The sequence below is a fragment of the Saccostrea cucullata genome, unplaced genomic scaffold, assembly GCF_032062105.1.
Source record: "Saccostrea cucullata isolate Sc308-1 unplaced genomic scaffold, CSIRO_AGI_Scuc_v1 ctg895, whole genome shotgun sequence".
Classification (NCBI taxonomy): domain Eukaryota; kingdom Metazoa; phylum Mollusca; class Bivalvia; order Ostreida; family Ostreidae; genus Saccostrea; species Saccostrea cuccullata.
In genome coordinates, this window is record NW_026922913.1 from 172926 (window position 1) to 190677 (window position 17752).

Here is a 17752-nt window from a genome sequence, read left to right on the forward strand (position 1 = left end):
CAATATGTATCTTGTAGCAAAGCCTTTGATGCAAAAGATTAATGACAATGCAGTCAAGAAATTATCAACATCAAAGATAGATATTCAAAATATTTTTTTTCTAATTAAAAATAGCCATTGCTTCTCTCTCAACGTTTTTTAATGCAGACCAAAGATAAAAAAAAAAGTAAGGTGGTTATCCTAATTGTGTTTCCTTTTTACTGATAGAATATAATTTAGGGAATGTAATGAGGTCAAAGACTACATGTCTTATAACAATATTTTAAAATAAAGTATTTTTATTCAAGGCATTGTATAATTTAGAATATATTCATTATAAAAAGGAGCTTGATTATTACTATACAAGCTATTATCATTGGGACGTCAGCACTTTAGTTATTTTTCATTTTAAGAAACATCAAATCTATAAGCTTCTCATAATCTATACAAGGTAATGTACAAGTCTGTATGCTGTTATTTTATTAATCAATGATAATGAAAATGTTTGGGACAATCAGTTAGACAAGAAAAATACTGAAAAATAAAACATGCAATGCTGAATATCGTCCAACAAAAGACGATGTGAACACTGTAAACAAGAAAACTGAAGGAAATGTTGACACGGTTGACTCGATATTGTCCAACATTGAAATGTTGACGATGTCAATGATATGAACAGGAAAACAGAAGTCAATGTCGATATGATATCGACTGGATATTATCCATCACTGCGATGTCGACTATTTAAACGATGTAAAAAAAAAAAGAATACAGAACTCCTTGCTAACAGGTAACCAAATTTCCTCAAAGATAATTGATGTATTGATTTCTTTGTAGTTAATGTCGTCAAAACTTCAGGTATGAAAATTTTTTCTATAAAGAAAATTTTATTGAATTTCAATTAACTGCGGTTTTAACCATCTAAAGAAAAGTTAAATGTGTTTTGTTTAAGTTTTAAAATCTCAGGGTTTTTTGTTATTGTGAACTTATCGCTGGCCAGTTTTTCTTTTCTTTGTACTCAAGATGTATCTTTTAGCAAAACTTTTAAAGCAAACGACTAATGAAAGTGGAGTCAAGAAATTATCAACATGATGGTATCCAAACGATTTATTGAAATTAATCTTACGGAGTTCTTTTCATCCTCCAATCCCTATTTACCCAAATTTATATTTAGACTTATATATGTATAATTTTAGTTAACTTTTTCTTTTGCGTTTACTGATTTGTTACATTTTTTCAGAAAGTGTCACACATGCAGGTATGTAAAATGATAATTTTTTCTTCGACGAAAATTTCAGATAAGATTTATTAATTAAAGAAATCAATTAATTCAAATATCGACGGTGTTAATACAGTGTGTGTTGTTTTTTTTAACACTGTTTTACATGAACTTTGTAAAGCTGTTAAAATTTATCCATTATAGTTGCCTTGACAGCCACTGACTGCAGAGATGATTTTGACTGTACATCTCATGTCTGTCCGAAAGAAGCTCGATTTCCCTACTGCAGAAGTCATCATGGGTTCTTTTCCCATCATACTAGAACATGTGATTGTATTGGTTTGTAGACAATTATTGTATTTTTGGTATTCAATACTTATACATCATATAAATATAGGCTACTTGACAAAGGTTTGTTGGTTGAAGATATCAATGTGCTATTAGATGACAGTTTCGACTTCATTAAAATAATATTATTCATTCTATTAATAAGTGCACAATTCTCGAAGGATATTTAACATTTTCTTATCCAATTATTTTAGCTTGTCTAAGTGACAAAGATTGTACCTGTCCAGCAGGAAAAACACCACACTGTGAACACAATTCAGACGATGTGCATCAACGGAACTGTCAGTGTAGTCCAACAAGTATGTGAAAAACATTTCTTATCTCTTTTTTATTACTTCTATCTTGTTCTGAAATTGCTAATTGAAACATCAGACATTGTGAAAGTAGGTATCATAGGCCTGTAAACATTTGACCACTCTCTCCAAGATAACCACTATTAAGCAATTATAATCTGTCTTTATAACCAATCAAAATTGCTTCATATCATTTTCAATACAAGAAAGAATGATTTTGTTAAGAGGTTTGTCGACCAGAAAATATTTCAGTAAAACTACTTCAGACCTATAGGCATAGATACATGTATATGTATAAATATTTAGATTTAGAACTAGTCCATGACGTCAGAATAAAAGGAGACGGCGGCGTTTTTTAAACATGTACTTGACCTTTGTAGAAGATTGATTACTAGAATTATAGTGATTTTATGAAGAAAAACAATATTATCACAGATAATTCAATTTATGCCGCTATGAGAAATATATTATATTTTACACCTTAGATAATTCTGCATATCCCTGCGCAGTCTGCAGGATATGCGCCTTTATCGCAATGCAATTATCATATAACCTTTCATTGCGAAAGCGCAAGCATTGCTTTGCTTGACAGAGTAACCCAATCAAAATCCTTGATTTTGTTGCGCCATTTTTGTTAGCCTGGTAGTGCCTTGGAAAAAAACCCACCACCCACCCTTTTTTGGGGTTTTTGGTTTTATATTAATATTTTATAACTTGTCATACGTTTCTTGGATTGGCGCAATTGTTTGGACGCCTCCAAGGATTTACTCATTTATGTTATATTTTATGCATATTTACATGTACTCTGATATGTTCACTGCATGTAAATTTCTAGTCAGTCTCAGGGGGATCACACTTGTACCTTTCACCTATGTACATGTAACCTGTATTGTTTAATATTAGGTGATCCCCCTTAATGATTTGTTTTACATTTTACTTTACGTCATTGAATTAAATGACATATTCGACAAAACTGCATATCTGTGTTTGGTTGTTTTTCACTGCACTATCAGGCTGATATTTCTCATAGGAGGAGGCATAAACAAACTTTCAATTTGCCGATTCTTTTAGGTAGCCCTTACAATACTTTACTATATATAAATTCCCGAAAAGAAAAAAAACTTTATTTATTCCCTGCATATAAAAGAAATCTGCTGATTCCTACTGATATGTTTCGGTAATCAATTAACATTGCTTGATTATATATCCATTGAGTACTCGAATGAAAAAAGGATAACTTAGTGTTTTACATGTACCATTTCTCAACAATTTGCATCCCCTGTATGTTACTTAAAATTCTTTTGTGTTTATCTAAAATATCGTCAAGTGCGATGGAGGAAAGAGCAGTTATACCCACCTTCTGTTCCTTGTCATGATCAGGAAATAACGTGAAAAATTAGTCCTAAATAATGGACTAGCTATTAGTCTGATAAACATAATACGTCAGTCAGCATATGACGTCAATGATAAATTGCATTTGCTGATGACAAGTTCATTGTATCAACCACAGAACTTATGAAATGATGACTTTAAATGAGATTGCTGAAATAAAATCTTTGAGTATTACTTTCTCAGAAAAATATAAAAGACTGCTATTCCGCCTTGCGTTTTTATTAGATTTTACAACAACGGTGCAATCGACAACGATGAAAACGTCATCTCCTGAGACAACCACAAGTACAAGATCTGTACCATCAACTTCACCATCATCGCACAATAATCCTCCAATATTCGCAGGTATATCTTATTCTTTGATTCCCCATAATTACATCTTTTGAAACAAATGGACGAGCTTTGTATGTTTTAGCAAACATGGGTTAGGCATTGATCACAACTGTGGTCTATGCAGGAGGCCCTTGTTTTCCCACTGTTCGCTATTTGTATTGCCATAAAGATTAATAACATTACATTTTCTTTAGTTTTTTTTACATATACATTATTTATAAATGAATTTCATGATCATTAACTTACGTGTAAATGGCATTTTGTTGTTTAATTATTTATCAAAGGCGTCAGAAAGTGCCATACATGTAGAGACGCTAATTCATCTATTTCCTGTGATACGAGGACAATTTACTTGGGAAATTTACAAAATTGTGCATCGAATGAACATTTCTGCATGACTGATATTGTCCATGACGGATCAGGCAACACACAAACATATAAAAGGTCATGTTTAACGCTAAAGTGATATATATATAATATATGTAACAGCATTACATGAAAAAAATCACAAATACCATTGCAAAAAATTCTTTATTGAAAAGTGAAAGAAATGGAAATACAGTTCGTTCGTCGATTTATAAGTAATATTTTTATATTTTCCTGTTGATTTTCACAAGAAGTCGCAATGCACGTCTAGTTTTCATGAATGAAAACTGGTTAACGAAAACTCATTGTTGCTATGGTTCATTATCATACATGTGTTACTAGTTTGGAAGAACCTGGTTTAAATTTTACGTCTGTAATTCAAATATGTACACAAAATTTTGCTATCCAAGGACATTTTTTTTTAAATGTCACATTTTATTATTTAATATTTTTAAGATTCCAACCTGCCAAGAAGATTTTGATCTAACTTACATGTACCAGTACTGGATTTCGAAACTTAAAAAAAAATTTGGAATGTTGGAAATTTTAAAATCAAAAATATCTTAACAAATCTTTAACATTAATGACAACGGTAAATGGAAACCTTCCTTGCTTGTAATTTGTCATCAGCAAAATTATTTCGTAAAGAAACCTCTCTGTCTGTACACACAAGTACTCTTAAGTTGATATTGAATATGCTTGAGTTCCTCAAAACATTTATATAGTCTTCAGAGACAAAGATTTTTAACAAGTTTTTGGAATTGTATGGGGACTAATTGTGCTCCTTTATAAGCAGACCTGCTTTTTTAATTCATGTGTAACAGACTTTTAAAAAAGTACTTCTGCTTGGAAAGAGGAAAACATTGATGTTGCCCTTAATTCGACATGTATGTTAAATGAGTTTGCTTTATCCTTCTAGGAACCTGACCCCAACTCTTGAATTACAAGGGTTCTATTTTTTAAGCCCGCTCCACATATTAATATTGTTTCGATCACTTTTTTTTCTACACTTTGACATTTAGAAAACAAAATGATGCAAGCATGTTTACACTCATATTAAATTCCTTGAAGAACAAACAGAAGAAAACCTTTGATATTTGGGAGTCCATCAACATTAATGACTCTTTTATTAATCAGATGTGTGACAGAGGAGGAGTGCCGAAACAAGTGGCTCCACCAGACGTCAGACCTGGAATACTGCACCAACTACGGCAATGTCCCAATGACGGGGCAATACAGCTGTCACTTCTGTTGTGTAACAGACGAATGTAACGCGGGACAGGTTCCGGATAAATCTACCTATTACACTAAAGCCTAAATTATTTTGAGGAAATAATTAGATGTATATTTTTTTCACAGGTGTATCAATAAAGATGGCAGAGCAATTTGTTTTGATTCTTATAAATTACATTATAAAATATTTATTCTTAAATATTTTTTCATTCGATATGGGTATTTTATTTTATTACAAATTCATTGATATTGAATATTTATTTTGAGTTGTCTTTGCTTTCTGAAGTCTTTTTTTTCACCAATTCGATTCTTTAATGCAAATCTCAATTTTGAAACAATAAAATCTTTGATATTTTGTTTGCCCTGCTCCTATATTTTGTATTTTTAAATGAACTTTAATTTGGAGCTTGAAAATTGTCCGTTATCTCCCTATATTGCATCTTAACAATTTTGCAAAAGAAATCCAGCCCAGAAGGAACTTTTCCACAGTCACACACTATAGCATGCAATGTATTCTGTTATGAATGATTCCTGGGTACTGAATATTAAAAAATCTGCCAGATGTCTTACAGAAGATAATTTTAATATTAATCCTTATAAGATTGTTTTACCGATAGACACATCCTTTATAAAATTAATAATTCATGAATTCTGCGTAGAGAAAAATCCATTCAGAGTTCAAAGAAACAGCGATAAATTGTTCAAGTGGGACTGTGTTTGATGCCAAAAACTAATGAACCCTACAACTGAAAACACATCCATCCAAGTTCCATGCTCGTTTGTAGTTTTATTATGTCGTCTCATATTTTGAATTTTTTTTTACACTATGCAATCATAAGTCATTCTCGCCATCTTGGGGTGCAAAGTCACAATTCTGCTTACAATTTCTATTACTCGTATGTATATTATGGAGTTAAGTTTGACAAATAATTTTCAACAACAATTTGTTTAAAACTGAATACATATACATCTCTGCGAAAATATTTATATTCTAGCATATCCTGTCTTTTTCTCTTGTTTAAAATATTAGTGTAAGGCACCAAAATGCTAAGCAAAGGTAAGATGTGGAATATGAAGATTAATAACAGATACAAAGAATCCATTGGAACACCAACACTTGGAAGCAGAGAAAACAGGGGCATCTAAAACAGAGTTTCGACGCTGGTTCTGACTAGAATTAATTATACTTTTGTAGCAAAGTAAAGTAAATACTCTGATATTTTCGGGTTAAGTTTCCCATTCACTAATTCCTCATAGATTGTTAAGTTTTTCAAAACTCTGGATACACGTGTACAGCCTGGGCAGACAATCAAACTATCAATTATTAGCAGCATATGGTCAACAATCACCTTGAGTTGAATCGAAGTGAGTAAGAAACTCTACTCGAAGAGATCTTTTTGAAGTCTTCAAGTATTAAGGGGCATAAACACAGTTTAAGCAAAAAATTTAAAAAAAATTTTTTTTTCCTTTTTTACAAATATTTTACTAAGGTCTTTCTAATGATCATCAAAAATTTAAACTTCAGTTGTCGAGATACAAGACAAATTAAGAACTCCAAACCTTTGTTATTTTTAGAGTCTGTGTCAGGTTTGTTTGCATGGTTAATATACGAATATATGTTTGTTCAAAGCAGATAATTTCAATGAAGAAGTTAATTCTAAATACAATAAACCAGTTTGTAGTTATTTGCTGAGTTTCATTTTGTTATTTTAATATGATATTTTCTGTATGCAAACAAAACCAAGGCACGATTATTGTTTACATTTTGAAGAACTTTTTGAAAAATCTGTATCTCGTTTGTTAATCAATAAATGATGTTCAAAATTTTGCTGATCATTAGATGATGCCTTAGGTAGGAATTGTAAGCATTAAAATTGGTTTCAAAATTTCAGTTGAAACTGTGTCCATGTCCCTTTAACTATTGTTAATTATGCAAGTAGTACATTTTTGTTAAAAAGGTGCGATGGAGGAGTATATAAGCAATCACATTTTAAGCAAACCAGAACGATTTCTCTAAAATCTTTGACCGTTACGGTTGCTCGGTAGAGCGCTTGCTCCATCTTTGGAAGTTCGCGAGTTCGAAGCGCGGCCACGGCTGACCTAAGTCGATGAAAAAAATACATGTAGGTGGAACTGTTCCTTCGCTATCGCTCGGCGCGTTGACTTGTAAGTTGCGAGTCTTTTGGATGAGAGTTTCATGTCACGGTAGACGTTAGCATGACAAAGATCCCTCACTGCTAAATTGTGCCGACTAAAGGTCAGAATTTGAAGCCCTTTGTGATACGTTCTAACTGTCGTGCGGTCTGTTACGAACGCCACATTCGTATCTGATCGCAGAGAGTTTTTATTGAATTTTATGCCAAGTTTCGAAGAGATGCACATATGCACATTTTCAAACGATTCGTTACGTTTGATGCGGTATGGTCACGATAGATACATTTTATGTACTCTTCGATATAATACGTTCATTGCACCCTCCTGCAATACTGTAAAATCACATGTTTTCATGGGGTCAAAGTTTCGTGGTTTGAGTAAAAACTCTAGGTTCGGGAGGATTTGAATTCGTGAATGAAGAATTGTTGAGTAGTTATGTGTGTGACATTTTACATTTTGTGGTGGATATGAATTCGTGGGTCTCTTCATACTTCGAAAACATAAAAAATTATACCACCATGAAATTTTGTGCTTTCACAGAAATTTGCAATAGAACAACACTTTCATTGCAATGACTTGCAGGATCAGGATCAAGATGAATTCAAACTTTGAGCTACGATTTTACCCCGACAAATATATAACAATTTGACTATACTGAGTCCATTATATATTTTTCTCTATTAAAAAGTTAACAAAACAAAAACATACATGTACAATCAATGAGATTGGTAGAAATTCGGGTTAATGACAACATAAACAACGCCATGAATGTGATGTTTGTAGTATTACTATATTCATGTGTTATTGCTGTCAAAAACGAGGAAAAAGGGCATTAACTGTCTTCTTTTTACCTCCTGTGTAGCGTCTGATTTAACTGGTTTAGGTTCAGCAGAGATAAGATCGTCCGCAGTATTCCTTTCTTGACCCGCTTTTGTTCTGCTTTCCTTGTGCGGCATATTCAAATATTTTGCAAAACTGACATCCTCTTTTCAATTGGTGAAAGAAACGCATGAATTTTTTTTTCCGTTATTTATGCAAGTGTAAGTACTCGTTATATAGCATAAGCGTAAACATTCGAATCTAGCTAATGGCGTTTATTCTAATGTGCCCGTATCAAATCGTATCTGTGTGGAAAATACCATGTCAGCTCGTGGGCAGTAGGACCACGCCAAGCGTGACAGATAGTGACAGAAGGTGGGACATCGCAAAAGAATCGCAAATCAGTTGGATGTTTGTCCTGTCCGAGATCGATCCCGATCGATGATCACAATATGAAAGCCAGATTTAATACGTTTACTTATGATACAGTTGAGGTTAGTTACATGTACGATGCAATACGATAATCGTAGAAAACGGTCGAAAAAAAAAAACATGATCAACACGATAGCCACGCGTGAATACAAGATTAGTTTCGGTTTCATATATAATCACACGATTTGTCCACTTTTGAGTCCCCGATTTCAATTGTGGTGCCAATCGTAATACTGTTAATCACGTTTTATTCGCGAGAACTTTTTTCGCATAATTACGCGAGACAGAGTGCTTGCTTCTATTAGTATTCTAAAAGAATATATAGAGCAGAACCATAATTCGTGAAAATATTGTGAGGTCTCTATATGAGTTGAATATTCTCGAATGGAACATACAAAGCATAATATAATCAACCTAAAAATCCTTGTTTTGAGAAAAGATTCCTAATTTGTAAAAGAAAATTTTGCTTTTGTTTAAAAACAATGTTTTGAAAATAGGTCATGATATAAATCATATTTACTATATATATTTAAAATTGTTCTATGGGCTCTCTGTGTTTGAATCGTTCTGATAGGCTTAGCTTCACATTTATATTTCTTTTGCAGCGTCACGTGCAAATCTAGAAGAACGTTTTACCTGTTTTATTAATAGTTCATTGTACTGCATTGCCAGAGATACGCTGTACCTAATTTAATACGAGTTCAGCATTTAATGCACGATATGTCGCATTGCTAATTTCAGAAGTTCACCTACTGTGACAGATAACTCCGTGACTGATAAATTTCTCCTGTCTGAAATATAGTTTATATTTTGTTCATGAAATATACATGTACTCATGAAGTCTGTATGATAAAATCAGGACATCTCAAACTTAGAGGATTCATGACAATCTATTAAAATATTGGTTATCCTTAAAATATTTCGAGAAGGAATTACTTGTTTATAAGAATAAATCATACTCAATTCCCTAGGGTTGATTTCTTGTGAATAAATTTTGACTGTATTTTGGTACCAAATCAGTTTTTAAAGTCAAAATTGATTTAATGTTACTGATACATTTTATAACTTTTTTTTAAATTTCAATAAATTACGCGGTATTTATATTAGAAAATTAAGCACTGTTATGTCATTCGACTTGAAATAAGGAGAAAACTATTCTGAATGATCAAAATCAATCTTGCACTATTTTATAGAAGTCTAAAACATAATATGCATAGTTATATAAATCAACGTTTTCTTAAATATTATATAAATTCTGGAAGCATTTCCATTGTGTTGCATCAAACAAGTCCACTGAATCTAACTTTTTTAATTGACACAGATAGCAGGCAGCAATGTAGCACATTTATTTTCATGTATATTTATAATTTTTTTATGTTTCGTAGGGGGTCAACTAAGATACATGTATACTATACATGCCAATGTTTTTTCCATGTTTTGTTTTCTTAATTAGTCTACTGGTTGTTCCCCCTTTTTTCTATGTATAAAATTTACAATGACATTATGGTGCTGGGGGTCAGATTGTGCAATATTGTGATAAAGATATGTAATATTTTATATTTAAGTCCCCCTTTCTGACCCCTTTCCTTGTATTGTAAATATGTTTTTACTAATTTTACGTCATTTACTTCAAAAAATGACATTTTTTCACTTCAATGATGTTGTTTGTTTTTGCCTGCTTTAACCAAAAAACAAGCTCAGTTGTCTGGCAGGAGAACTAGGTAACATAAAAAGATATTTTGTTGGGTATTTTCTTATACCTTTGCTCAAATACCCCGTATTTAAGCATTATATGTAATATTATTAGGCCTCATTCAAGGAACAAATTTTTAATGTTGAGAATATGAACACTCCTTTCGTTTACTTGATCTTGACCCCCCAAAAAACCATAATTATGAACTTAATTAAATGGTCCTTTGAACGGGAGCCAGTCAAAGAGCCCCCTAATAAAAACGTCCCGGTCAAAGCGTCCCCTGATTTTAGTCAAAGCACCCCTTAATTTTGGTCAAAGCCTCCCCTAAAATATTTTTATAGAAAAAAATACCGTTGCCAAATATTGGTCAAAGTGTCCCCTGATTTTAGTCAAAGCGTCCCCTGATTTAAGTCAAAGCGCCCCTAACATATTTTTGTAGAAAACATTCTTAAAGACGCTTGGTCCGATTCTAATCGCTAAAAATATATATTCGATTTTCTTCTTGAAAAATAATTGTCCATAAATTGTTTCCACTTTTGGCAAATTATATCCTCAAAGTCCTTTTCTTTTAAAAGATATCAAAATTCAAAAGTTAAAAAAATAATTTTTGTTAGGTCACACAAAAAATAATCCTATGTTGATCATTGTTGATATTGTGTGAAATCACCTTCGAAAAATTAAATTTATCGCTTACATGTTTATCTCATAAAGAACGAACCCGAGCATTTTTTTTCAAACAAAGTACATATATATAACCTGTACACGGACAATATTTCAGCTCCTTTCAAAAAAATCATTTAAAATATCTGATCTTCCTTTATTCTTTAAATATGCATATTAATATAAAAATTACTATGGATTATATTCAATTAATTTCTTAATTTTGAAAAGATGTATTATGACTAAGGCTTCTTATAATAGAGAAAAAAAAATACTCGGGTTTGAATTATCTTCATTATTAGATATATCCGATAAACTTATTTTTTCAAAATTGACTTCACAACAGATCTTAACTTCCGTCAGGAACTACTGTTTGTCAATAAGGTTTTTGATCTGCGTTTTCCATGTAAGGATTGTTGTAATAAACTATTAAATCAATCTTATAATTTCTTTTTATACATTATCTATGTAATGAAGTACTTTTACTGTGTAAGATAATATGTGCCTGTTTCGGGTTAAGCGGCTTTAAAGTTTACTGTCCCCAAGAAATGGTCAAAATGCCTCTTGATTTTGGTCAAAGTGCCCCCTAACATATTTTGATAGAATTTTGGAAAGGGAATGGGAGTACATGTAATTACAGAGGGCTCAGGTAAAATCAAGATGTATAATTTCTGGCTTTTATTTCGGAGTTTGAAAAATCTTGCTAGGTGCAATTGGGACATTTTGACCATTGCTTGGGGATGGATTCGAAACGATTTGTTTTCTATAAAATTATATTGAGGGGCGTTTTGACCAAAATCTGGGGACGCTTTGACCAGGACGATTTTATTAGGGGGCGCTTTGACTGGATTTCAGACTTTTCATACCATCTTGGTATGAAGAAGATTTGGAAGTCGATTCCCCTCCCCCCCAAAAAAAAAACGCTTTGACCAATATTTGGGAGCGGTTTTGTAACATCATTTTACTGTAAAATTCTTTAAAGGGGCGCTTTGATCAAAACCAGGGGGCATTCTGTCCAAAATCAGGTGGAACGCTTTGACCAAAATCGGGGGACGCTTTGACCGGGACGATTTTATTAGGGGGCGCTTTGACTGAATTCCTCCCCCCCCTCAAAAACGTGCTTATGGTGTTAAGATGGTATGAAAAGTCTAAGGTATGAAGAAGATTTGGAAGTCGACTCCCCTCCCCCCCCCCCCCCCCCCCCCACACACACAAAAAAAAAAAAGGATTTTCATGTTTTGGAGATATAACGTGTTTTTTTTTCTTCACTGAAGTGGACCCCGCCCCTCCCCCCCCCCCTTGAAAAAATTCCTAGATCTGCGGCTGTGAGCGTTCATTTATGTATGCAATGCAGAAGTCATTACACGTACAAAAGTCTACAGTTCTTGACTTGTTCGCCTTATCCTTCAATTTATGTTTTTTTCAACTTCAACTTCCTTTTATTATGTTCAAAGGAATAAAAAAAATCCAACCCAGAAATTTGTTGACAATCAAAAAAAAAAAAACACGTTATATCTTCAAAAAATGAAAATCTTATTTGGGGGGGGGGTCGACTTCCAAATCTTCTTCATACCGAAGACTTTTCATACCATCATAACACCATATCCACGTTTTTCAGGGGGTATGCGATATCTAGGAGGGGGGGGGGGGTCCAAGGTAATTTTTACTTGGTTAAGTATATAAATTAAATACCTCTGCAAATTTCAGGAGGTGGGCGGACCCCCCACCCCACCCCCCATCCCCCCTCTAGATTAGTGCATGATTTAACGTTACTTATAGTTACTGAAAATTTCTACCTATCATTTAGATTCATTCAGTCTCTGAATCCAATATATCAGTTTTCACTGAAAATTTCATTGTCTTCCAATAAAAACCCTAACTAGAATTTAATTATTTTCAAACATTGCGATCTCAACTCATCATAGATATATATAGTAAACAGTATCTAATTATTGAACCAGCCTATTACAATTGATCATATATTAACCAATAGTTCATTCATTTGTTCCTTGGTTTTTTATTCATTGAAACATATGAGAGTTGTCCCAAAAAGTCGTAGACATGCAGGGAAAACATTTTTGTTTCTCTTTGCTTTATTAAATTTCTTTCCTTTTCATAGCAAAGAGTAACATTTTATGATCATGCACTTCAAGTTTCATGATGATATCACAACTTATCAGAAAATTATGAAAAAATAAAGAAAGAATATGTGTACACCGGCGCAGGAAAGCAAGTGTAAATTACGTCTCTTATAACGTCATGATCTCTTTCTCTGCTTCACTCGCGGGTATTAACATTCAATATTTTTTTTTAAGTGATAGACCACTCTTGATTAAGGGACATATTTAAATTCACTACTGTCTGTTTGTTTTTTATTTTTTTTTTAAGCAGATTCAAATTTCATTCGAAAGAACAAGATTCATGTTTGCCTTATTTGGCCCTGTGAATTTCTGAAAAACTGAAACTGCATAGTTTTAGTTAACAATGCATAAAATATCACTTAGATCTCTGGTGACTGCGTATCTATAAAAAAAAAAAATGACGTCATTTTCTGGCTAGTCAATGCATTATGACGTCACGAAATGAGTCAATTTCATATTCTGAAAAAGTCTACAAAAACGGCCAATTTTTAAAGCTATTTTTTTTATATTTAATATAGAGCGCAATCTCTGATCTAAATTATGCAACTAGTAAATGATAGTCTTAGAACTGTTTCTGAGGATTAAAAGACATGTTTTATTTTTTAGATCAGAGAGTGCACTCATATTATTTTTCTTCACTGAAAGTTCTCAATTACACGTGTTTACCTAAAAGCTCAAGAACGATGCAATTTCATAAAGCCAGTTCTCCTAGACCTGGACTTTTAGAGGAAAATTTTTAATATGATATGAAAGCACCAAGTCTCTATTTTATTTCAATGCTTCAAATAGAAAATCAAGTGTAGATCAATTAATTGGTATATCTACCGGGCCATTTTATGCATAAAGTGAACCGACTTCTTTTGTCGAAAGATCGTCTTATATTGTAGGCAGTAGAGAATACAAATTGTTTGACGTCGTTCGCGGTCCAGATTGTTCCCAATTTTCTGCATTTATCAAACCGTACTCTACTTCTTACATGCCGTAATTAACTTTTTTCGGTACAGAAGAAAAACTCTCATTGATTATCGTGCAATTTAAAAATAACTTCTTTATTAAAATCTGGTGTGTAATGTCACTTCTGTACTCTTTTTTCCCGTCTCTGATGGATATTAACTACATGTATATCCAACATAATTTATTACATCTCCGTGTGCCGACTACGCGTTTGACAACGTCATTTTCATCATACTCAATTTCAACGATACTGTGAAAATCATGACACCAATCGTCTGTTTCTAGTGATATTCATATGAAATTTTGATACATTATTCAAATTTTGATTCTGGTTTCAGTGATTCCAACTTGAGTTCCATGTACTACATACTACTAAAGAAATGAAAGCAAATGTAAATGTTATATGTGTAAATTATTCCGAATTTTGTCCGTGCGCCGACAGGCCTTATCGGCCTTCATATAAATCGTCCTAATATTATTAATATGAAAGATATATATTTAAAAATTCACAATTTTAAAGAACATTGACTATTTTGTGTCTCTGCAAAATTTGACAAGTAATGGTTGCATGTTTAAAAAATTATAAACATTGTCTACGACTTTTTGGGACAACCCTCGTAATTATAAGTGCAAAAATATGTTGAAAAAGCTGTTCTCTAATGAACTGCGATATGCATCATTTCTAAAATTTTTCTGGTTTTGAGCTAAGACTTAAAAGTATTGATAGAATAGACCGGTTTAATATTGGTGCCTCAATCATATCTTTTACTGTCGTTATATTCAAAAGAAAGACGTGCAAACTATTTCTTATCAGAGTTAAATAGGTTACGGCCTTATTAAAGAAGAGACTAGCAGGATATTTATGAAATGAAGCAAACAGATGTGATTCTAGTCCTCTTTACAGGTAACTTTGTCAAAAAAAAATCAGATTACTTTGATCATATCTGATTATGTTATGTTACATTAAATCTATAATATTTACGTCTGTGGAAGAAAAATACTTCATCATTTTATGTGTATTTACTATTACATGTATATAATATACATTTTGTTTGCTATTGAAGGAGTATATTCTAAAATTTAAAGAGATTCGTGTATTCGTGGGCCTCCTCTTCCCTTAATTTTCATTAATTAATTACTGTTTGGTATTTTGATTCCTTCTACAATGAAACATATGGAGATAACGAACAGTATTTAAGATAAAAAAAATCCATAAACCAATATAAATAAGGAGCAGAGCAAACACGGACCTCAAACTTCAGAAGTGGGATCGGGTATTTATAAGAAATGTCTCAAAATAATAGAAATATATTGTTAGAGGTTTAAAACTAAACAAAATATATATATTTATACAAATTCAGTTGTTTATAGAAGACATTATCATTAGCAATCTTATCAGGTCTATGATTTATAGCTTCTAGAGAATGTTCCCAAAACTTTTTTTTTTTGGTTTTATTAATTGATAATTTTACTTTTATAGTATTTTTATTTATTTTTTTTTTTAGGATTGTGTGCTTCTTCCATGGTAGATACACAGAATTATGCATCCAGTAGTGGGAGTAAGTTTTGTATAGATAATATGATAATATTAAGAAATTAAAAAAACACCGATCAAATAATATATAATGCTCATGTTCTAAACATTAGATTTATGTGGTGTCGTTTACATATGTTTATTTCAGCTTTTTTTTTAGTCATTGAGTTACATTTAATACATGACAAGGCAAAAATTCTTTTAGTTACTATTAAGGAATAATGTGTAGATGGTGAATAGTACTGAATCTCTAGAATAAAAAAAATCACAAATTGAAGGCTAATACGGCCTCAATTTTTAGAAAAAAAATCATCAATCAATAAAACTTTTCAACAATAATTGAAATTGGGAGCCATCAATAATTTTGCTAATATAAGGGTATCCAAGCAGAATCGATGATAAACATAAAATGACACAAGGCGATACAAAACAGGAGGAACATGCAACATAAATTAACAAAAATGATATCTTAATCCATCCAAGAAAGGGAGATGGTTACCAAAAACAGGCCATGGCTGGGATAAAATTATAACACAAACGTAATCAACAATAAAGCAAATCGCATCTTACGCTCTTTCTTGTATCAAATAGTGATAACAACAAATGCCTTAACATACAAACCGATTGAACTAACATGAGCTACATGTTAATCCAATTAATTGCGTTTAAAAAATGAATTATTAAGTTTAAACGCAATAAAAAAAATAATTTCAATATTGATATATATATCTTCGAAAAAAAAATATGTTTTGGGGTCGAAATACATATAGTAGTGCTTAAAATACCATAAACATCACATTTGAGTAGTAAATATTTCAGAACAAGAAAAAACTACTAATAAAATTGATATCTTTCAAAATTTCATTTACCAATAGAGAGGAAATTTATTTTCAGCTCTATGATTGGCTGTTGCTAAAACTCAGATCACAATTTGCTGCTATTTTTCAATACATCCTTAATCTTAGTTTTGAAAGAATACTGAATATTGGTCAAAATAACAAACTTCATAATATTTTTATTGGTTCGACGTCTCCTAATTTTATTGTGGAGTAACAATTAAAAAAATGTCTTTGTATTCATTAACCCATCTAAAATATGTCTGTTTTTACAATGCAGGACAGCAACAACAAACTATATTTAAAAAGGAAAACAATATAATCTTCGATTCATGCTTATTGACACTGGTTGCATATTTTTATACACTGTGCTTTATTACTTTTTTTAAGGTCACCCCCGTGGTTGTACGCACAGTTCTGATTGTCATGGTTGTCAGAATAACCAGGTTCCATATTGCTTCAACCACCACTGTACCTGTATAGGTAAAAGAAAAACCTTTAAGTACATGTAGTAGGTTTCCATTTTACAACCTAATATATTATGCAGTGTAGAGAAGCAATTGGAATCCTTCTAACTGTATTCAAAATATTTAGATGTTTCATCATGAAAAGACTTCAGCAATTTTTATAATGAAATTATAAACTTTAAAGCAGATGAACAACATCCAAAAAGAATGGTGTCAAACACTTTTTTCTCTAAGCAAGGCAGATCATTCAAAATTTGACATTTCTGACATCGTATTTTATCCTAGTTTTCAATTTTATTCTTATCATTTGAATTTAAATTATTTTCAAAACTTTCTTGTCAAACTTCCTAATTTTTTGCACTTTTCAAATTCGTATATATTGTGAATATCTATAATACAAAACGCATAGTCATACACTGAAAGAAATAAACCGAGACTTTAGAACTCCTCAGTAGCCGTCTCCTTTTGCATTTTTGCACCTACCTTGTTACAATATAACCTCGGAACTTTGCACTTTTTATTTGTAAATCATTTTACAAATGATCGACTAAGACTTATTTAAAATCTTAAGCTCATCAAAAAAATGTTTCAAAATTCCGTGTAAGCAGACTTTTTAGAGAGGGTTTCAATTTTGCATTGTTAGCGAAGGTGCTGAGATCACTAAAACTGAATATTGCTAAAAATTAATTGCGTTATAATTGTAATGGCTTCCATATTGAGCTTTCTTATATCGCAAAAATTACTTCTCGCTAAAAATAAAGTACCCATTTTTAAGAACAAATCGCGAAATTAGCTTCTATCTAAAATTTCCAATTATACGGTAAATAATTCTGCTAAGAATTGTTTGCGAAAATTTATCTTTGGACAATGTTTTTGAAATAATTCAAACTTTTAACAAT

General features: G+C 31.9%; 1 protein-coding gene across 1 annotated transcript; it reads left to right on the plus strand.

Annotated features, from left to right (window-relative positions):
- The first annotated feature begins 1039 nt into the window (after positions 1 to 1039).
- LOC134262785 (uncharacterized) lies at positions 1040 to 5330 on the plus strand. Its single transcript, XM_062745117.1, has 7 exons — positions 1040 to 1073; positions 1220 to 1237; positions 1403 to 1537; positions 1741 to 1845; positions 3457 to 3576; positions 3849 to 4008; positions 5068 to 5330. The coding sequence occupies exons 1-7, from the start codon at positions 1040 to 1042 to the stop codon at positions 5246 to 5248; spliced, it is 753 nt and encodes a 250-aa protein (XP_062601101.1). The 3' UTR covers positions 5249 to 5330.
- The last annotated feature ends 12422 nt before the right edge of the window (positions 5331 to 17752 follow it).

What these genes read in the sequence shown, in the direction of transcription:
- LOC134262785 (XM_062745117.1), top strand. Translation starts at nt 1,040, where the DNA reads ATGAAAGTGGAGTCAAGAAATTATCAACATGATG. An exon ending in CTGTCAGTGTAGTCCAACAA is followed by an intron (nt 1,846 to 3,456) that starts GTATGTGAAAAA and finishes CGTTTTTATTAG; the next exon opens with ATTTTACAACAACGGTGCAA. An exon ending in TAATCCTCCAATATTCGCAG is followed by an intron (nt 3,577 to 3,848) that starts GTATATCTTATT and finishes TATTTATCAAAG; the next exon opens with GCGTCAGAAAGTGCCATACA.